Below are 21,708 nucleotides of genomic sequence, written 5' to 3' on the forward strand. Positions count from 1 at the left end.
CTCCCCCTCCTCCCTCCCTCCCCTCCCTTCCTCTCCCCCTCCTCCCTCCCTCCCCTCCCCTCCCCTTCCCCCTCTTCCCTCCCTCCCCTCCCCTCCCCTCCCCTCCCTTCCTCCCCTCCTCCCAGTGACTGAGGTTGGTCTGAGAACCGTGCATAGAGGGCCACTCCATGCCTCCCTCTCGGGTCACTGGGTGGGGTGTGGGTGTGTGACTGAGCCCCTAGAATAGCCAGATGCTCTTTTGACCCAGCCTGTCACCACTTTCCCTGTCTGCAGAAGCTCCAGCCTTAACCCTTAAAATACAATGAATCTGTCCTTTTAGGTCTTAGCATCAGTCTGCAGGAGGCTGTTCTGTGGCTCAAGGAGGCCTGTGCTTGGAGGGAACAACCCTGTCAGAGCAGAGGAAACGGTCCTCATCCTTTAAACCTCCGTGCAGAAGCCACATCCCCAGCGGTCCCTGTCGCAAGGCTTGGGGCCCTTACCCTTCACTGCTCTCCCTCACAGCCCTCTGGCTTGTGGTTATGTATCTGAGGTTCTTTTACTAAAGAGATTTTCCCTACCTCAACTGTAAGGTCCATGGAGTCAGATCTGTGTTTGTTTTTGTGTTTCCTTGGATTACCGAGGTCTGGAACAATATGTGACACATAGTAGGTGTTCAGTTAATCATCGTTGAACAGACAACAGCTCCAATGAGCATCCTTCTGCTCATTGGATGTGAACAATGAGGAGACAGGAGAGGCTCAGAGAAGAAGATGGCCACGGAGGGTGGGCCCTGGGGCAGATTGACTTAGTTCAGTTCAGTCGCTCAGTCGTGTCTGACTCTTTGCAACCCCATGAATCGCAGCACTCCAGGCCTCCCTGCCCATCACCAACTCCTGGAGTTCACTCAGACTCGTGTCCATCGAGTCCATGATGCCATCAAGCCATCTCATCCTCTGTCGTCCCCTTCTCCTCCTGCCCCCAATCCCTCCCAGCATCAGAGTCTTTTCCAATGAGTCAACTCTTCGCATGAGGTGGCCAAAGTACTGGAGTTTCAGCTTCAGCATCATTCCCTCCAAAGAAATCCCAGGGCTGATCTCCTTCAGAATGGAGTGGTTGGATCTCCTTGCAGTCCAAGGGACTCTCAAGAGTCTTAAGATTGACTTAAGGAGACTCAAATCCAGCAGCATAGAAGTGGGAGGAGGCAGAGCCCTGGATTTCATGCTGTCCCCTTCCCACTTTCCAGAGGATTGAAACTGTGCAGTGATTTGCTCCAGGTCACCTTGGCTGGAGCCCAGACTCGAACGCTGGACTCTCAGTCTGGTGCTCTTTCCTCTCAGAGAAGCAAGCAGGTGGACAAACATGAAGGAGGGAGGACCGTGGCTGCCCAGCTGGCCTGGGGCTGGCTGCTTCTGCGAATCAAATCTGTTTGCAGGTGAGGCTGTATTAGAGAGAGGGCATGTACTTAGGAGCTGTTCGCCCTCGGTGGGAATTCCAGCTCTACAACTCACAAGCTGTGTGACCTCAGGCTAGTTACTTCATGTCTCTGGGGTTAATTTTTTTTTTTTTTTGGCTACGTAGGATCTTAGTTGCAGTATAAGGATATTTTAGGGCTTCCCAATTGGTGCTAGAGGTAGAGAACCCACCTCCCAATGCAGGAGTTTGATCGCTAGGTTGGGAAAATCCCTAGAGGAAGGCATGGCAACCCGCTCCAGTATTCTTGCCTGGAGAATCCCATGGAGAGAAGAGCCTGGTGGATTATAGTCCATGGGGTTGCAAAGAGTCAGGCATGACTGAAGAAACTTAGCACACATGCACGCATGGGATCTTTAGTTGTGGCATGTGGGATATAGCTCTCTGACCAGAGAGTGAACCCAGGCCCCCTGCATTGGGAACACAGAGTCTCAGCCACTGGACCACCAGGGAAGTCCCTGGGGTTTGGTTCTTTTTTCGCAGTGAAATGGGACAAAGACATTCCCTTCTGAGGAATGCTGCAAGAACTCCCGAGAGTGAACGGATAGGGCTGGGACATGGCCAGCACTTTAAAGCACTGGCTTTCATCGATTTCCTGGCTTCCAAGGGAAGGAGAGAGAAGCAGGGGCTCAGGGAACCTTTGTAAGTGACAGGGGTCCCTCTCCACGGGCTCCCCTCGGGCCCTCTGCCCCTCCCCAGCCCGCTGAATGCCTGCACATCCTCAGATCCCAGACTAACTGCTGTGCCCGATCTAATGAAGGGCATCTCATTAGCACTCAGCAAAAGCTCATTAAGACCATGAGCTGTGCGTTAGTGGGTGAAGGAAGGTCAAGGTCCTTTTCACGGGAGTTACTGCCTCTGGGACCCTGTGGAGCCAATATTTGCAAACAAGATGAAGGGGGAATTATTTGTAGCCAAGTAGGCAGCGAAGGGGAGAAGGCAATGGCAACCCACTCCAGTACTCTTGCCTGGAGAATCCCAGGGACAGAGGAGCCTAGTGGGCTGCCGTCTATGGGGTCGCACAGAGTCAGACAAGACTGAAGCGACTTAGCAGCAGCAGCAGGCGGTGAAGGGGGTGGCCAAGTTTCCTCGGAGCTCGCAAATAGTCACCAGCATCCTTCGCCTTGTGCGTTTCCCAGGTGACTGACGGTAAAGAATCTGCCTGCCAGTGCAGGAGACGTCGGTTTGATCCCTGGGTCAGGAAGTTCCTCTGGAGGAGGAAATGGCAACCCACTCCAGTATTCTTGCCTGGAAAGTTCCATGGACAGGAGCCTGGTGGGCTGCAGTCCATGGGGTCGCAAACAGTCGGACACGACTGAATGACTGAGCACATATCCTTCCCCCAGCCCTGCCCCAGCCCTCCCCTGAGGAGAGAGAGAAGTACTGACCCAGAGCTGGACAGGGCAGTTGCCATGCTGGGCCTGAGGAACCAGGATATATGATGAGGAGATAAAGAGTACCATCCACAGAGAGTGGACCCTGCAGGGAAGCAGAGATGGGCAGGGACCCAGGCAGCCTGGCCATGCACTGTCATTGCCTCCTCTGAGGCTCACAGTGTTCATCTGTAAAATGGGAACTCCGCTCCAAGGAGCATTGTGAGGGTCATGAGAGAGTTGTATTGATGTAGAGGAGCCCTAGTCACCTGTTGGAGGGAGGTGACAGCGACATCAGGGCCTGGCCTCCTTCATCTTTGACCTGCCTGCCTGACATCCCCAGAGCACCCAGTAAAGATGAAGACCAAGAGGAAGGAAGAGGAGCTGTTTCTTAAAAGCAAGGAAATGGGTGTAGTGAGGGTTTCCTGACAAATGGGCCTGACCTGGACTGCATGCAAATGATATGCAAATGACCATACCTCCACGTTAATACTAGGTTATTGGGAGGGTCTCAGGACAATAGCTTGATGGCAGTCTTTTCCCTGAGCACCTTCTGGGACGTCTTGTCAACTTGCCATCTCCCTCTCTGCCCCACCCCCTCGCACCTGGTCTTTTCCTATAAGTTTGCCTTCTCCTTCCTTCCTGTTGTTGGAAGATGTCCAACTCTGCAGTCATGGCCTTCTGCCCTCTACCTCACCCCCTACAAGTGCTGCTGGAGCCCCGGCTGACCTGCCTAAATCCTTGACCAGCTCCTTCAGCAACAGTGCTCTCTGCCAGGCCTCTGATGGCTCAGGTTTCAGACAGGCTGATGGGGAAATTCTTAGGGGTGAAGTATTGTACAAATTGAAGGGTTTCCACCCAGATTTTCTAAGAAGAAGCCACTTGACAAGTGTGTCCCTGTGCCATCATCATCCTTTGTTACAATTCCCCGAGAGGCTGCACACCCTCAGGGATGAGCACACACTCTGGGACAGGCTGTGTGTGTTAGTCGTGTCCGACTCTGCGACTACATGGACTGTAGCAAGCCAGGCTTCTCTGTCGGTGGCATTCTCCAGGCAAGAATACTGGAGTGGGTAGCCATTCCCTTCTCCAGGGAATCTTCCTGACCCAGGGATTGAACTTGGATTTCCTGCATTGCGGGTGGATTCTTGACCATCTGAACCACCAGGGACAGGCTGGTTGGGGTCAAACTCTGGGTTTACCACCAGCAGCTGCCTGACTCAGGCAAGGCAATGTCTCGAGCATTCGTTTCCCCAGACATAAAATGGGTCCAAGCACCCCCTCCCTAAGGTTAACAACTGAGCTGATGCATGTTGAGCCTTGTTTTGAGTTGAATTGTGTTCCTCCCAAAAGATATGTTAAGGCTAACCCTGGTCCCCATGAATGTGAGCGTGTTTTAAAATATTTTATTTTGGCTGTGCCATGTCTTAGTTGTGGCACATGGGATTTTCAATCTTTGATGCACCATGAAGGATCTTTAGTTGCGGTGTGTGAACTCCTGAGTTGCAGCATGTGGGGTCTAGTTCCATGACCAGGGACTGAACCCCTGCCTTGGGAGTGCAGAGTCTTAGCCACTGGACCACCAGAGAAGTCTCAGATGTGAGCTTATTTGGAAATGGGATCTTTGCAGGTGATCAAATTAAGATGAGGTCATTAGGATCTGATACAACTGAAGGCAATGTGACCTTCACAGAAAGAAGACGGGCAAGTGAAGATGGAGACAGACTGGAGTGATGCCTCTACAAGCCAATGAATGCCAAGGATGGCCAGCCACCAACAGAAAGAAGCCAGGAGAGGGGGACGGAGCAGAGTCCCCCTCAACCTCCAGAACGACCCTCTCCGCCTACACCTTCCATCAGATTTCCAGCCTCCAGAACTGGGAGAAAATAAACCTCTATCTTTATAAGCCACCCAGTCTGAAGCACTTTGTTACTAAGACAAACCCTAAGAAGAGCAACTGGCATGCTAAGAGCTATGTGTCAGCTTATACCATTAACCTGGCGTTTGGTGTCTGTCTTCACCATGGAGAGTGGGAACCAAGATCTGATGCTCCCTCAGCAAATACTGAGCCTCTGTTGGGTGCCAGGCACACAGTGGGTGTTGACAGGTTGTTGCAGGTCTGTCCTGCATGCCCAGCCTCCCTGTTAATATTTACAGATGACCAGGCTAGCTCACCTGGAGACCATCCACCCACCCTAAGGGGTCAGTCCCAGCTCAGTCTGTGTCCAGCTTCCTAATGCCTTGGGCCGATGTCTGTCCCAAGGAAGAAGGTCACAGCACGGTACTGGGAACATTGAAGGGGCTAATAAGTGTCCCGGTAGGGAGCCAAATGGGCTCCACTCCTATGGTGCCCCCCACCCCCAAAAGTTCCCCAGCCTGACTGGGCTCCCGGAGTACTCTGCGACCCTGTTCCCCAGAGGGTCCTGCCCCTTCCACTCCACCTCCATCTCCTTCCAGGCCCAGCGCCCGCCTCGAGCCAGGTTCCCAAGGCACCATGCAAACACTTAGTTATCGCAATTTGAAGAATACAATGGAGCCAGCAATGCTTAAAATGCTCGTGTTAATGGCGGCGGTCTGCAGTTTCATTTCACTTTAATAAGAACTATCTGCTGTGAGCAGGAGGCAGGCACGACCAGCTCCCCATCCCAGGAGTTGCCCCCTCCCCCACATTCCACCCAGAGTCAGGGTGGGGAGGTGGGGTTCAGATCTGTGAGGAAGGCTGTGCTGGGGCCCCATGGCTTTCCAGAGAGCAGAGCCCCTTGAGTCTGGGGCCGGGACAGGACATGCAGTAACCCAGGCTGGTCCTTCTGTCCTCCCAGGCCAGGACCTAAAGGCCTAGGGAGGACCACAGGACCACCCAGCACTGGCCGCTGTAAAACTGATGGGGAGGGAGGGGGCAGGGGGTGTGAGGCCCTGCCCTTGAACCCTCTGTGCTCTTCCTGCAGAGTTCCCGAGGGAGGCCACTCTGGCTGTGCCACTGACCCAGCTACAGCTCAGTTACTTTGCCTTCTGATGCCTTGATATTCACATCCATAGATGGGGGCCCTGTAACAACCACATCAGAAAGTTCTTGTGAGCACTGAGGCAATGTGGAAATTCTGCAGAGGGAAGCCCCCTGCAAAAATCACCTGACCCCCCCTGGGAACCAGGTTCAGGAGGAGGGCTGGTCTCTTCCCCTAACAGGGAGAGGCAGGGCAGCTGCCAGTGTCCAGCAGTGGGGAGCGGCAGCCAGCTTCACCACCCAGCAGGGGCTGGCACTGTGATGAAGGCAGTGTGGGTCACACAGGTGGGTGATGTCTGGCCCAGGCCTGGGAACATAAGGAATTGTAGCCTAGCTGCGAACAAAGTGCCTCTGGGCACCGAGAACAAGCATCTCACCCCCACCTACTGGACCAAAGGTGTGCAAGTCCAGGTGCAGTGCCAGGGCTATAGGGAGGTCCCACTGGGCAGGGGGATCTTATAGCCGCTCCGGAGGAGCAGAAGGCAGGCGCCCAGCCCCAGGGCCCCCGCCAGGAGCACAGCGCCCAGGGCTTTGAGGAAGGAAGTCCTGGTCCGCGTGAAGGAGCCGGGCGCCATGATGCCGAGCAGGGCTGTGCTGACCGTGAGCGTGTAGAGGATGGAGACGCCTGTGTTGAGGGCGACGATCTTGCCGAACTTGGCAAATGGGGCAATGATGCAGAAGAAGAGGGGCACCGTGGCGATGACCGTGGTGAGGGCGCTGGAGACGATGGCCACGCCCACATGCCGCACCGCCTCCAGCGTCCGCCACTGGCGCTGCGAGTGGGCGTCCTGGGGGTAAGTGAGAGAACGCTGGGTCCCCAGAAGGGATCACTCCCTGCCTGGGGCTTGGGATGGGGGTTTGGGCCCTGGGAAACACGCATATGCTGTCCAAAGCCAGGCTTGACCCTGCAGCAGGGCTCTGATTCCCCCTTCATAAATATGTGTGTGTTGGGGGTGGGGGAGGGTGAGAGAGGGGTAATAACAGCACCTGCTCCGACGGCTCTGCGGGAACATAAAACCCGCTCCCCTGCAGCAGTGCCCAGCGCTGGGCACACAGTGGGGGCTGGCTAAACATCGCTACGACAACCGGAACACTGATGATCTGCACGGTAGGTCCTCGAACATGGGAGCCCTGACTGGAACTGATTCCTTCTTTTGACCCAGAGAAGCTAAATGTATAACTGATTTAATTTATGTGTTTATGAATGTTTCACACCCAAACAATTCCAAACTGGGGAAAACCAAAAACTTTATGAGACCCAGAGCTGGTTTTGGCACTGAGTACGTGGGTATGTCTTCCCTAAGCCACAAGGTCCAGTGAGGGTGGGGTGGCCTCAGGGTCACAACTAGAAGGGCTCAGACCTGCTTCCTGGGCTTGAGAATGAGACTGGGAATCAGGGACTCGAGAAACAGGAAGGGCCCTTGGACAGCACCTGGTCCAACCCCTCATGCTCACTTAGGGAGACAGAGCTGGGGGAGTGGACCCATCCACGGCCCAGTCATGCTAGGTGCAGCTGCCTGAGAATTCGAGTCCCCTGGTAGAGAAAGGCCCTGGAAACAGAGGCTCCTGCAACACATGCTGGATGGGAATCGTACACCATGGTGTCCAGCTACCCTTGGGGGCCTTCGTCAGTGGCACTGGGGAGGAAGAAGATCCCTTAGGGATGGGAAGGGCAGGTGGGGGGCTCACCTCAGCCTGGTGAGGGGGCAGACTCTCTCCAGCCAGCAGGTAGCCCTCAACCAGATGGACGCAGTAATCCACAGAGGAGCCGACGAGAATGGACAGAGAGATCGCCTCCACGGCGCCCATCTCCCAGCCGCTCCAGTACATGATGGTCACCACAAGGCACACGATGCCTGCAGGGGCGGGGAGGTAGCTTGGACCTGGCCCCACCCATACAGTCCTGGAAGGGGCTGGGCAAATTCAGAGGGTCTCTGGGGAAGGCGAGGAAGTCTACGGCAGATCCCTCAGCCCTGGGGACTGGTGAGACGAGGAGGGACAGGGCCTGAGAGGGCTGAGGGGGCCTGAAAGAGGTGACAGAGGGGGCAGCAACACACCCTTGGGCTGAGACCTGCCACCTGGTGCCACCTGGCTCCTCTTGGGGAGTGCACGGCCCTACGAACAATTGTCACAGAGGCTCCTTTTGCCTGGGGTGGGGGGTGTGTGTGTCTCGGGAAACCACGCAAGAGATGAGACAGTTAAGGGTGGAGGAGAACTTGAGACCGCCAGTGAGACCCCTGCCCGCTCCGGGCCCCCGGCCCACCTACCCAAGATGCTGAGGAGCACAGGCAGCAGGAGCAGCACGTGGGTGGTGAACACGGCCACGGCGGCCACGCAGATGAGCAGGGACAGGGCCAGGCCATACAGGGCACTCTGCACCCCTGCGAGGGAGACGCAAGGGCCCTCAGCGGGGCTGGAGCACTGGGCGCCCACAACCCCCTCACCCTGGTGGTTCAGAGGTGCGGGGGTCACGCAGGTCGGCACCGCCACAGCCAGCTGTGTCCCTCTGGTGACTTTCAGCCACACGCCCTCTCTGAATCCCCATTTCTTCATTTGTAAAAGGGGATAATGACAGTACCTACTCCCTAGGCCTCATCTGGAGTTTAAAGAGATAACGGGCCAGGCCTCAGCCAGGGCTTGGCATCGAGAAGGCCTCCTAATGACAGATGGTTGCTTACAGCAGTCACTGGTAATGGTAATGACCGCTGGCTATGATGGCCATTAGCATCGTTACCATTTCTTTTTAAGTGGGCAAACTCAGGATCAGAGGATGTGGCCAGATGCCCCCAAGCAGGAGGGGACCCAAACTCTGGTCTCCGATCAGTGTTGGCGGCCACTGTGTCATTCCAGTTCCTCCAGGGCTCTTGGCCAGAATTGAGAAGACAAGCATGGCTCACACAGGCCAGGCCGTAGCCTCCCTGGTCCAGGTCACCTGCTACCGCCCGCTGTGCCAGGGCCCTGGGGGAGGGGCTGCCGCTCGCCTATGATCTCCATGAAGATCTGCTTCCAGTGCTCGCAGGTCTGGAAGCCGTGCTGCAGGGCCGAGCCCTCAGGGAGTGTCTTCAGCTGCTGCTGCAGGAAGTTCTCCCAGCGGAGGTAGTCCGAGTAGGTCTGGAAGGAGGACTTGCCCTTGTATGTGGTCTGCGGGGACACGAGCCAGTGAGACAGGTGGGTGGCTGAGGCCTGTTATGCTGCCCTGGCGATGCCCGGTCAGCTCTATAACAAATGCAGCTGGTCCCTGGACATTTGCAAATGGAGTGTGCTGCATGGAGGGTGAAGGGTGAGCCCATCCGAGACCACCTCCCACCAGCCTCCAGGTGCACGTGTGACTCTCACAGCAGTGGCAGCAGGTCCCAAAGCAACCAAAGTCCCTGCCCCATCCCAAAAGGACCACCTCCAACTCCCAGAGCCCATGGCTTGGAGTCCCACCATTGGCCCATGCTGTTTCCTCTGCCCTCACAGCCGGCTTCTGCCCCTCCTTCAAGTAGGATTCCGTCTCCTCCAGGAAGCCTTCCTTGATGCCCCAAGACAGGCATCCTCTGGGCTCTTTAAGCCCTTGATGCTTTCCCATAATTGTTCTCATCACTGTCTGGCAAGCTGCCCCCACCTTCTCCTGGCTGGACTGTGAGTCTGGGAGGGCAGGTGGCCTGTCTGGTTCACAGTGCCCAGCTCTGGAACTTTCATGTATATTACTTCGTTGATCCAATTCTGCCCTCCCTGAGCACAAACCGATTCACAATGAGTCTGTGCGCAGGTGTGTATCTGAGTGCTGGTGGGGTGGGAAGTAATGTCCTGTCACTTGGAGGGACATGAGCAGGGATTCTTCAAACTGTCTGCGGCTTCAGCCTTAAAAAGGAAGGAAATTTGGACACAGGCTACAGCACAGATGAACCTGACGAGTATCATGCTAAGTGGAATGAACCAATCATAAAAAGCCAGTGCTGTGTGAGGGATGAGAGCGGTCAAATCCATGGGGACAGAAGCAGAGTGGTGGCTGGAGGGGGGCCCTGGGGAGCCCACATTTATCGGGAACAGTTTCACTTTTGCAAGATGAAAGATTTTAGAGATGGACGTTGGTGACATTTGCATCGCTGTGAACACGCTTTATATTACTGAACTATACATTTACATTGGAGAAGGAAATGGCAACCCACTCCAGTGGTCTTGCCTGGAGAATCCCAGGGACAGTGAAGCCTGGTGGGCTGCCGTCTATGGGGTCGCACAGAGTCGGGGTGGGGATGGCTGGTTGCACAGTGGGGTATGGGGATGGCTGGTCCCCTGGCTTCCATCTCTCCTGGAGGGACCCAGCACAGGGGCTCTGTGGCCCAGAACCTGGCCCCTCCCAGTGGCAGAGGAGAGCGTCTTGAACTGTCACCTACCCCCACGGAATGATGTGAACCCTGAGCCTTTGGGGAAGAAGGGAGGTGAGAGCTGCCTGGCGTTCTGTGTGGCAGAAAGGCCCAGCCTGGTGGTCAGACAGCCTGGATTTGCACTTGATGCTGGCACTCATGAATCCCGTGACCTTGGGCAAGCAACTTCATCCCTCTTGGCCTCAGTCTCCCCTCTAAGGAGACCCCCTCTGCTCTGCTCTGGGACGGGGGCTGGAGGTCAGTGGTGACACTGCACTCTGTCAGGTTGGCACGCTGCCCCGTGCCCAGTTGGTCCACCCAGGGCTCACCGACTCGAAGGCCATGGAGATCCACTGCACGCGGCCGTCTTTGACGCCCACGGCCCCATGTGACAGCTGCCCTGGGAGCAGGTGGGGTTCGGGCAGCTCCTTGCACTCGGGGTGCAGCATGTGCAGGAAGGAGGAGATGCTGTAGCCTGCAGGGATGGCGGAGAGGGGGTTGGGGTGCACCTGGTTGGGAGCACCTCTTCCCCCATCCTACCCACCCATGTATACCCACCCATCTGAGTGTACATGCCAGGGGCACACGCTTTCCCCCCAACCTAGTTTTAAAAATGTCTGAAACTACCAGCAATGGCATTGGGAACCCTACAATACCCATTTGCCACTGGGGCAGAAATTGAAATCCTGTGCCTTCTCAGAACCCACCTGCCAGTGCAGGAGACATAAGAAACGAGGGTTCAATCCCTGGGTGGGGGAAGATCCCCTGGAGGAGGAAATGGCAACCCACCCCAGTTCTCTTGCCTGGGAAATCCCATAGACAGAGGAGTCTGGTGGGCTACAGTCCATGGGTTGCAAAGAGTCAGACATGACTGCAGCGACTTAGCACGCAGCACATGCATGCCTTTTCAGGAAGAACCCTAGTCTGACCCAGGTTACTACTGAGGGGTTGGCCCCAGACCTCACCCCCAGTTTTGGGAAAGCTGCTCCCACAGGTGTGCCCTGCACATCGCACACCTCCCCAGGTCTGTGGACTCTCTGCCTGTTCATCCTCAAGCATGAGACTACTCTCATCTGGAAGGTTCACATAGCTCCCACCCCCACGTGGACACATACACACACAGACGAGAGTCCGCAGACACCCCAACTCCAGGCATGTGAGCCCTGGGGGCTGTCCCCACCTTGGACCTCACACCCACCTGAGGGCAGGCACTGGGCCCCGCCCGGCTTCACCAACTCCGAGTTCCCCGCTATGGCCTTGCAGAGGCGACACAGGTGCCCAATTTCTTTGAAGAGGTCAAAGCTGCTGTCATAGATGACGCTGCCCTTTCCCAAGGAGACACAAGCCAGTGCAGCTGCTCAGTGAGTCCGGGACTCAGTCCTGGCCCCACCCTGGGGAGGAGCCTCCGGCAGCTCCTGCAACCATCCTGGCCAGCACTCAGACCCTCTGCCTGGTTGCCCACGGTCCTGCCTGAGCCTGCTCTGCCCCACCCCCCAGCAGCTCCTCTGCTCCCATCACTGCCCACCCCCACGGACCCCCGCAGTCTCCCTTCCTTGAGTTTACTCACAGCATGCTCACCTGGGCCCCGTGCTTTCCACTCTCCCTCCGCACAGCAGAGTCCCACCTGCCCTCCATCACCTGCTTCCTCTCCTCCCCACCTCCCCGTCCCTCCTCTGAAGCCCTGTGGACTCATGGTCCAGACTGGACACAACTCCTCTGACTCCACCTGGCTCTCAAATTACTTTATGTCTGAAGCCCTGTAAACCTGGCTGGGCTGACTTCCCGAGGCAGAGGTTACGACCGAGACCTACATCCACAGTCCTTTCCACCACGTCTCAGCCCCCATCACGTGCCAGGCACAGACCAAGTCACACCTCTGTCTGTCAGATCCTTTCTCCTCCAGCGCCCAAGAGCCCAGCACCAGCACAAACATGTACAAAGAGGGAGACTACCCCAGGCGAGGGCACCCTGGCTGAGGCACACAACAAGGGCTATGGGCAGGGGGTGGGGGAGGGGCCCCCTGCAGGAGAACAGGGAGGGTTTACCCACCTGTTGCCCTCCCCTCTGTTCCACCCCTAGTGATGCAGGGCGGCTGGCTTGGTCCCAGATTCCTGGGTGATTCTAAAAGCTCGACCCTGCTCCATCCTCAAGAGAAATGATGCCCCAGGGGTCCGGGGAGGTCCTGTCTGGGCTGGGTGGGGGTGGGGAGCTGGGCTGGTGGTCCCCGCACTGGTAGCTGTTCATCAGCCTGCTCTGGCGGGGCCCTTTGGCAGCTGTCCAGTGTGGGCACACGCACCGGGTCTCCAATGACGTGGTTGTCCCCCTGCCGTGTGCGGTTGATGCCAATGATGCCAAAGACCACAAAGACCATGGCCCCCGTGTCCACCAGCGGCCGCACTGCTGGCTTCCCGCAGCCCGTGTTTATGCAGGGGTTGAAGCCGAAGGTGGCGGAGAGGCGGGCCTTGGGTGCTGCAGAGGGAGGCACAGCTGTACAGAAAGGCCAGGCCCAGCCTCCCAAGGCCCCATGGCAGCCTCCCTGCACATACCTTTCTCGCTGGGCACGTAGAAGAAGCCTTTGGTCGGCCCATCGGGGCTGGAGCTGAGCAAGCAGCCGGGAGGTGCCACACACACACGCCCATGGAAAGGGGGCTTGTGGGACTGGGCAAAATACAGCTTCCTGTGGAGGCAAAGGAGGCCGGGACTGAGGCCGGGAGGGCCAGGAGGGCCAGGAAGGGCTGGGGAGGAGAGGCAAAGGCATGCAGAGGCTGGAAGAGCAACCCAGGGATCAAACCAGCATCTCTGACGTCTCCTGCATTGGCAGGCGGGTTCTTTACCACTAAGGCCACCTGGGAAGCCCTCCAAGGGTGCAAGAATTCTGAATGACCTCAGGGCCAGCCTTGGGGTCATTGCTCAGAAGCCCCCAGCCCCACCTTAAACTGAACAGTTACAGAGCTCAAGATTCTGTTTGAAGAAAGGATTCCATGGTCAGCTTATTTACCACTGGAACTTGATGTAGCTCTGGGATTCCCTGGTGGCTCAATGGTAAAGAATCTGCATGTAATGCAGGAGACCCGGGTTCGATCCCTGGGTTGGAAAGATCCCCTGGAGAAGGGAATGGCAACCCATTCCTGTATTCTTGCCTGGAGAATTCCATGGGCAGAGGAGCCTGGCTGGCTACAGTCCATGGGGTCACAAACAGTCAGACACGACTGAGCGACTAACACTTTCTTGATGTAGTTCCAGGTGCTTTCTAGAATGTTCTAAGCTCATCCAGACAGCATGACCCCAGTGGCTACTGTGTATCTGCAGAGGGAACCTAGCTCTAGAGGGCAGGCAGAAGGAGCCCCACCTCCTGAGCCAGGTGGGCCAAGCTGGAATGGCCCAGTGAGCCCATCTTGGTCATCCCCCAGCCCCAAGCTGAGTCCAGCCTCAAGTGGGTGCTCACTACCCCAAGGCCAGGCCCTGCCAAACAGACTATGGTCCCTGGTGTCAGAAGTGCAGGCCGTGCACTGCTGTTATCTGGACTGCAACGGCAGCAGGCTCTTCCTTTCGGAGCACGTATTGTAATTTGTAATGACATTGCGCTTGACTTGCTAGCTGCTATCTCCTGCTAGTCAGCCCGAGGGCAGGAGTCACATCTGTCTTGTTTACCATCCCCACCACTAGCCACATGCAGGCCCACTGACAGTGCTCAAGGTTTATTAAATGAATGAATGGATAAGAATAAGGCCCTCAGCTAACACAGCCTCAATGGTCAGAACCTGGGGGAGGAACCTGGGAAAAGATGCCCCCAGCTGGCTTGGAGACCCCTCAAGGCACAGCACACAGTTGCTCATTAGGTATTTGGGGGCAGTGACTTCATGCCAGGCGCTAGGCACGGCGTGTGTATACAGCAGATAAGGACAACACACATGGGCTCTCTCCTGTCACCTTACAGTCTCAGGATGTTAGCCGCTCAGTCGTGTCCGACTCTTTGCGACCCCATGGACTGTAGCCCACCAGGCTCCTCTGTCCATGGAATTCCCCAGGCAAGAATACTGGAGTGGGTTGCTTGCCCTCCTCCAGAGGATCTTCCTGACCCAGGGATCAAACCTGGGTCTCCTGCATTGCAGGCAGATTCTTTAGGGAGGGGCAACACTAAATAAATAACTTCTGAATTCACTGTATGCACTGAGAGTGTGGATTGAGCCTTGGGGAGGTAGGCAGAGTGTACTCATTCTTTCCTTCACTCATTCACCCAGCAAGTGTTTCCTGAGCACCTGCCACATGCCAGGCCCTGGACCAGGTGAGGGGACACGGCAGGAGGCCTACGTTCTCCTGAGCAAAGACAGGGAACGAACCAGCTGTGAGTATGATTCCAGGAGGTGACGGGAACCAGAAAGAGAGCAGCTGGGGGATGTAGGGGGAGAGATGGGGTGTGGCTGTTCCAGCTGTGGGAGGGCGGTCTGGTCAGAGACAGCCGTGGGTGGGGAGTATCTGGGCAAGGACCTAAATCTCGAGAAGGAGTCAATCATGGACTTCCCTCGTGGTCCTGTGGTTAAGACTCTGCCTTCCACTGCAGGGGATGTCGGTTTGATCCCTGGTCAGGGAACTAAGAGCTCACATGCCATGTGGTGCAGCCAGGAAAAAAAAAAAGTCCATTTCTGGAGGAGCTGGGGAAGAGCACCATAGGTCCAAGGAATAGCAAATGCAGGAGCTCTGAGCTGGGAACTGCCTGGTGTGCCGAGGGGCAAGCAGACAGCATCTCTCACAGAGCCATTCAGAGGATAAGGGGCAGATGGGGGAGAGAACTGCGGGCCTGGCATCTTGGTGTTCCCCCATCCCCAGCCCTGGGGAGAAGACTGTCTAAGCACACATGCAGGAATAGGCAGGGGTTTCTTTTTTTAAAAAAGAATTTTTTTTTAATGTGGACCACTTTTTAAAGCCTTATTGACTTTGTTACAATATTGCTTCCGTTTTAGGTTTTGGTTTTATGCCCCTGAGGCATGTAGGATTGTAGCGTCACTGACTAGGGATTGAACTTGCTCTCCCTGCACTGGAAGGCAAAGTCTTAACCATCAGACCAACAGCAAGTCCCTGGACAGGGGCCTGCTCACATCTGGTGGGAGGGGCAAACGAGTGGGAACCGGCTCGTCTGCAAGGCTCTGTTACCGGGTGTGCTGCTGCTCCTTGGCGGCCACGTAGAAGCTGAAGTCAAGCTTCCAGCCCCGCTTGGTGTCGCAGGCCAAGGTCGTCACCATCCACTTGCGGGAGGGGCTCGCCGCCTGGAGCAGCCCTACTGTAGACATACAAGCGGTCAGCTTCTTGGTGAAGTTACCAAAAGGCGCTCTATACACCTAAGCAGTGGATTGACAGAGACAAGACAGGTGACTCCAGGAGGCTGCCTCTGCCTGGGCCGGGCCTCAGGCCGGGTCCCCTCCCTCCTAGGAGAGCTCCCTGCCCCCCGCCCCTGTTCCAGCCCCCAGAGTCAGGGGAAGAGCTCTGGGCAGAACCCAGGAGGCTTGGGTTCGAGTTTAAACATAGGGCAAACCTTTCCCTCTCTCTCTCTGAGCCTTAGTCCTTCCTTCAACTGAGGATTTACTCCAAGCCAGCCCTGAGCTGGGCTGTGAGAATATGCCACTGAACCAGACGGGCTTGGTCCCTGCCCTCCTAGAGCCACCAGTGATGATGGTTTGGCCACCTCATGCGAAGAGTTGACTCATTGGAAAAGACTTTGATGCTGGGAGGGATTGGGGGCAGGAGGAGAAGGGGACAACAGAGGATGAGATGGCTGGATGGCATCACTGACTCGATGGACGTGAGTCTGAATGAACTCCAAGAGTTGGTGATGGACAGGGAGGCCTGGCATGCTGCGATTCATGGGGTTGCAAAGGGTCAGACACAACTGAGTGACTGAACTGAACACTTAAATATTAGGATGATAAGACCCAGGAGGAATGGGGCAGTGGAAGAGGAGGGTGAACTGAGAATTATTTCCAGGACATGGACCAAGGAGGTGACATTACGCTAAGAAACCTGAACGGGGAGCCAGCCGTGCTTTAAGCTGGAAGGCAGGCTCTCCAGGCAGTGGGAATCACCTTGTAAGCATTGGTGTAAAGGTCAGAGCCAGAGAATACCTCACATACTCCGTCTTTCAAATGGAAATACAAACCCTGATCAGATGAGTTGACATGCATTGACATGGGTAACTGTCACCCTGGAGGTGTAACGTGTTAAAGAAACACCAATGATGTTTGAGAGGAAAAAATCAGAGGCCTGGGTTGGCCCTGGGAGACCCTTTTCTGGGGGTGTTAGAACAGAGGCTGAAAACAACAGTCTAACTCATGGCTCCTGTTTACTGAGTGCTTACTACATTCCAGATGTTACAGAACTCACAGGCCTTGCCTCAAGAACCTCCAACAACCCTGGGTGGTACCTTTCATACCCCTATTACACAGATGAGGAAACTGAGGCTCAGAGAGATTAAGTAATCTTCCCAAAGACACTAAAAATGGCACAGCCAGAACTCGAACCCAGGCCTACCTGATTCAGCAGCCCCGCTTTCACCACTCTGCAGGTCCCTGCTGTGGGCCTGGCTGATGGCAGGAGAGGGTCCTCATTTGCCTGGAGCAGGTCCATCCTCGCAGACCCTGCCCCTACCCTGACGTGGCCAGTGCCCACCAATGCAGCACTGAGGGCCCCTTCCCTGGTTGAGGCAGCTCACTGCATGAGAGCCCAGGCTCACCTGGAAGGAGGGCACCTCCCCGTCCCCAAGGGACACGGTCTGCCAAGGGGCAGGCAGGCTGGCGTTGAGGGAGAACCTGTAGACAGTCGGGCGGTCTCTGTTCTTCACCTTGGAGATGTACACAGTGCCTGGGGAGTCTAGGGACAAACGAGGGGTGGAGGGGGGGGACGATCACCTCGGCTGGCATCCCCTGACCCTGCAGCAGCCCAGCCTCTGTTCCACTGGCTGAGGAGCTGAGCCGATCTCAGGCTCATCTCCAAGTGTTGGCTCTGTTCCTGAATACTGGACCGAGCCCACTGCAGTGGTGGGGGGGCAGGTGGTGGTGGACACGGGGATGGCGCAGTGGCATAGATGGAGGGGAGGTGGTAGTGGACACTGGATGGGGAGGTGGCATAGACGGAGGGGAGGTGGCATAGATGGAAGGGAGGTGGCAGAGATGGAGGGGAGGTGGTGATGGACACTGGATGGGAGGTGGCAGAGATGGAGGGGAGGTGGTGGTGGACACTGGATGGGAGGTGGCAGAGATGGAGGGGAGGTGGTGGTGGACACTGGATGGGAGGTGGCAGGCGTGGAGGAAGTGACAGTGTGGGTGGAAGCCATGGTAACAATGTGCCAGCATGGGCTAGGGAAGTGGCAGTGATGCCAATGACGGGAGCACACTGTGAAAGGTGGGGCCTCATTGGTGATGATGACGGTGGGCACAGAGCGGGTGATGATGGTTGTGGGGTGACAAGGACTTATGGAGCTGCTCCAGGGGTTAATTCTGGGGGTTAACTGCCGGGGGTTAATTCCCACATGTATCCTAGCATATCCCCTCTGACAGGGATATGCCAGAAGAGATAAGCTAGGCTCCAGTGTTCAGGAGGCCCCCCTCCCTGAAATCAGGATGGATCTGGCACACAAGGCGGGTTCATGGGGCAGCACAGGCCAGGCTGGGGTGTGGCAGGAGGGGATCGCCTTGTTCTGGCCGAGGAGAGCTGGTAGGACGCTGGGCGAGGGCCTCAAGTTCACTCTCCCACCCCCACCCCCACCCCCAACCCATCCCTGTTGTTCTTGAAGGAGAATCAAAGAAGGGATTTTATCTGTTCTCTCCACAAGACCCCCACACCCTTGTACCAGGACATCCCGACACCCCCACCCAGACAGTCCACATTCCCCACTGACCCTGGAGCGTGGCCTCAGGCCGGCTGGCCCAGGACACCCCAGAACCCCGCTTCTTCTTCTCCAAGGACGTCCGGATGTTGTTCTGCAGGCTGTGGGGCTTCTCCTGGAACAGACCTACCCCCAGCGTCGTGTCAGGGACTCCTGGAGGGCCTCCCCGGCTGGGCTCGGCCAAGGTTGGGACAGTGAAAAATCCCAGGACACGGGCCCTGGAGCTCTCAGAAAAGGGGGTGGTGTCAGGGTATCTGGAGAAAAGGCTTTTTCTAAAACAAACGTGGGGGGAACTGAAGAAATGCCAAATGCATAAGAATCTTAAGGCAAAAGAAAGGTACCTACCAGCCTTACCCAGAGAAAGACATTCAGAAGCTTTCCCTACTCACCCTCATCTTGCCTCACTTTTCCCCTGTCAGACGGGATGACACCCCCAAGGGTAACCTCTGGAGGGTAGTTGAGGGACCAAAGGGGATGCTGCATCTCATGGGCTTAGCAACATGTCAGGCTTGTGCTGAATGCTCCATAAATAGGAATAATTAGGAACAGCAGAGATGAGGGGAGACTGCTTGTTTTGCCCCAAGCATTGTAGATGAATTTTTTGTTGGTTTTGTTTTATTAATGAGCTACATTTTACACCTTCAAAAATGCAATCCTCACAGTAATTCTAGGAGGTTATTATTAACCCCATTTGACAGAGAAGCAAGCAGAGGTTCGAGGAGGTTACATGACCTATAGGGAAGTGAGAGGCGGAGGCCAGCAGGACAGGTCCTGTCTGCCCCTACAGCCGAAGCTCTTTTTGCTACAACATGAAGGGCCCCTTTAAGAGGCAGCTCAGAGGCTGAGAGATACAAGGGGCCAGGGGCTGAACTCTGGCTGTGGTCTTGGCCCTTCTTCAGATGTTTCCAGGGTCTGTCCATCTGTGAAATGGGAGCAGACATGGCTTTTTGCCTCCAGGCCCCAAGGGATGGCAGAAGGCCTTGCAGGGGCAGTGAGAATGGAATGGAATTCAATGCCCAGGCAGGTGGGAGTGGAGGAGGGGATATGGCCAGGTAGCCTCCAATTCAAGAGGGGATCCTCAGGCACCTCCCTGAGCCGCTGCCGATTATCATGCATTCGGCTTGTGCAGTCACCAAGGGGAAGGCCAGGTTAATCTGAACACCGCCCTAATTACATGAAGGCAATTACAGCGGTCAGCGGGTCTTCCCCTAGGAGCTGGGAGCACTCACCCAAGCGTCTTCTCATTTGGTTTCTAACCACCCGGCAAAGCGGTATGACCTTGAGTCAACTTCCCTTGCCCCACCCTGGACCTCATCAGACTAACTCTCAGACAAGCAGACATCTTTATCTCACCTCTTCGCTCATCCCTGGCACATGCTCCATCACCTCCTAAAAACCTCTTGACTTCACTGCACCATCAACCACGCTGGCTCCAGCCCCTACAGTCTCTTGTCAAGATGACTACACCAGCCTCCTACCTGGACTCCCAGCCTGGACTCCCAGCCATGCTTCACGCAGCCCTCCAACCAGACAGCACCTGGTCCTTCTCTGCATAAAGCCTTCCACTAACTTCCAGTGACAATGACAGTGTAATCCAGACTCTGCACTGTAGCCCGCCAGGCCCATCTGGCTAGCTTTGGCTCATGCAACTACCTCCCTCAAACCTGGTCCTAGTCTTTCCCACCTCTGGTGCTCCCCTCTGCCTAGACCACTTCCCTCCTCTCCCCTCCCAGCCAGGCTAAGTCCTTCCCATTCCACGAGTCTTGGCTTAGATAGTCCCTCCTCCAGGAAGATCTCCATAATGCTGAGCTCCCCAAGCACCCTGCTTTTCATCCACAAGACCTCAGATCTACTATTACATGGCCTCCGCATCAGTGGAGTGAATTCCTGTGCTTGGGAAGCCTGTCCTGCCCACTGTGGCCTCCCCAGCACCAGCACAGCTGGTACCCAGGAAGTATTCATTTAATGAAATGTGGAAACACTGAGACTCCCTGGTGGCTCAGATGATAAAGAATCTTCCTAGAGTGTGGAAGACTTGGGTTTGATCCCTGGGTCGGGAAGATCCCCTGGAGAAGGGAATGGCTACCCACTTCAGTATTCTTGCCTGGAGAATCCCATGGACAGAGGAGACTGGTGGGGCTACAGTTCATGGGGTTGCAAAGAGTCGGACTTGACTGAGTGACTAACACTTTTTAGAGGTGGAGTTGATTTCCTAAGTTCACACGGTGATGGGGAGCCTCGCATCTCTAGTCTTGGGGATCTGGACTCCAAAGAGGACACCCCGGCAGGAAACCTTACCTGAACAGGTGATGCAGGAGATGCCCTCAGCACTCAGGTTGTACTTGAGGTCCAGCAGCACCTGGATGTTGGTATCGGGCCGGAAGAGCAGCGGGGCCCGGCTGGCGGGGCGGAGCCGGCTGGCGAACACCAGGGACAGGACGAGGATGGAGACAAAGAGCCCTGCGAGGAAAGGACACTGCACTAGGCAGGGCCAGGGCCCAGAGGTGGGGGGACACATGCGCAGCCAGGGCCTCCAGAGCCCCAGGAAAGAGCTGCTTCCTCTAAGGGGAGGAGGAGGGCAGGTATCCCCAGGGAGTGGGCAGAGGCCCAGCATGCCAGCCTGTGGGTGAGGCTGCCAGCGATCACTCCCTTGAAGGTAGGGGCCGGTTGTCATGCATGTCACCAGGGGTCGGACTCCAGGTTCCAGCTCACATTCCTGGACAAGAAGCAGCCATCAGCTTAGAGCCCTAAACAGTCTATAAAGAGCCGGTACATCCACTTGGCCTTACATAGACCTAAACCTCCACAACAATAATAATAACACACTTAACTTTCATGGAGCACTACTGCACGCCTCACACTGGGCTAATCCTTTACACATACTGTGGTTTCCTCGCAACAGCCTTACTAGATACTCCTCTTCTCCTCAGTCATAGGATAGGAAACTGAGGCGCAGACTAACTGCCCCAGTCCAGGTGACACTGCTAGAACGTGGCAGAGTCAGGATCCCAATTAGCTGAGCTGGTCCAATGCCAGAGCCCAAGCAAGCACTCTGCTCTGCTGTCCAACATGATGACCAGGACATAGGAGGTGTTCCATAAGCAACAGCTATCGTGAGACTGGCTTTATTCTCTGCAGGGAGGGGGTGAGGCTCCGAGAGAGTGACCAACCTGAGCCCGGATCTCTGACCTCCAGTTCATCTGTGGGACAAGGGGCGGGCTCCCAAGACCTGCATGTTCTTTGAGAAAACAGGCTGGGGAGTCTGTTCTCCACATCTCAGGCGCTGGGAGATACTGCGAGATGGGGGAAGGAGAGTGGAGACCCCACTTACCCACAATCACCCAACGGCTCTTGACGGCTGACCACAGGACCCAGTGGTGCAGCAGCTCCTGCAGCTGGGCAATGAGCTGCCCCCGGCTGCCCCCGTCGGGGGCCGGCTGCAAGCCCTCGGGGGGCACAGACACCAGGGACACATCTCCCAGCTCCAGCGACACTGCCAGGGCAGAGCAGCGGCCGGTCAGAGGGCTGGCCCAGAAGTGGGTCAAAGTCCCCCTGGTCCACACCCCCTCCAGGGAAGCTCAGATGCTTGACGGGGATCCTCCTAGGTATCTCGTCCCACCCCCACCTCAGGACCAGATGGTCCTCACACCAGCTCGTCAA

General features: G+C 56.2%; 1 protein-coding gene across 1 annotated transcript in view; it reads right to left on the reverse strand.

Annotated features, from left to right (window-relative positions):
• Positions 1-6,248: 6,248 nt before the first annotated feature.
• Positions 6,249-21,708, reverse strand: part of DISP3 (dispatched RND transporter family member 3) — a 35,573-nt gene continuing 20,113 nt past the window's right edge. The window contains exons 8-20 of the mRNA XM_068986567.1: positions 21,380-21,541; positions 20,347-20,508; positions 18,061-18,174; positions 16,897-17,033; positions 15,324-15,508; positions 12,719-12,849; positions 12,469-12,641; positions 11,371-11,497; positions 10,502-10,647; positions 8,805-8,964; positions 8,091-8,204; positions 7,513-7,679; positions 6,249-6,611 (exon numbers count right to left, since the gene is read on the reverse strand). Coding sequence (XP_068842668.1) covers positions 6,249-6,611; positions 7,513-7,679; positions 8,091-8,204; positions 8,805-8,964; positions 10,502-10,647; positions 11,371-11,497; positions 12,469-12,641; positions 12,719-12,849; positions 15,324-15,508; positions 16,897-17,033; positions 18,061-18,174; positions 20,347-20,508; positions 21,380-21,541 — 2,141 coding nt within the window. The remainder of the gene's footprint in view (positions 6,612-7,512; positions 7,680-8,090; positions 8,205-8,804; positions 8,965-10,501; positions 10,648-11,370; positions 11,498-12,468; positions 12,642-12,718; positions 12,850-15,323; positions 15,509-16,896; positions 17,034-18,060; positions 18,175-20,346; positions 20,509-21,379; positions 21,542-21,708) is intronic.

Source organism: Capricornis sumatraensis, chromosome 14 (genome assembly GCF_032405125.1).
Source record: "Capricornis sumatraensis isolate serow.1 chromosome 14, serow.2, whole genome shotgun sequence".
NCBI lineage: Eukaryota > Metazoa > Chordata > Mammalia > Artiodactyla > Bovidae > Capricornis > Capricornis sumatraensis.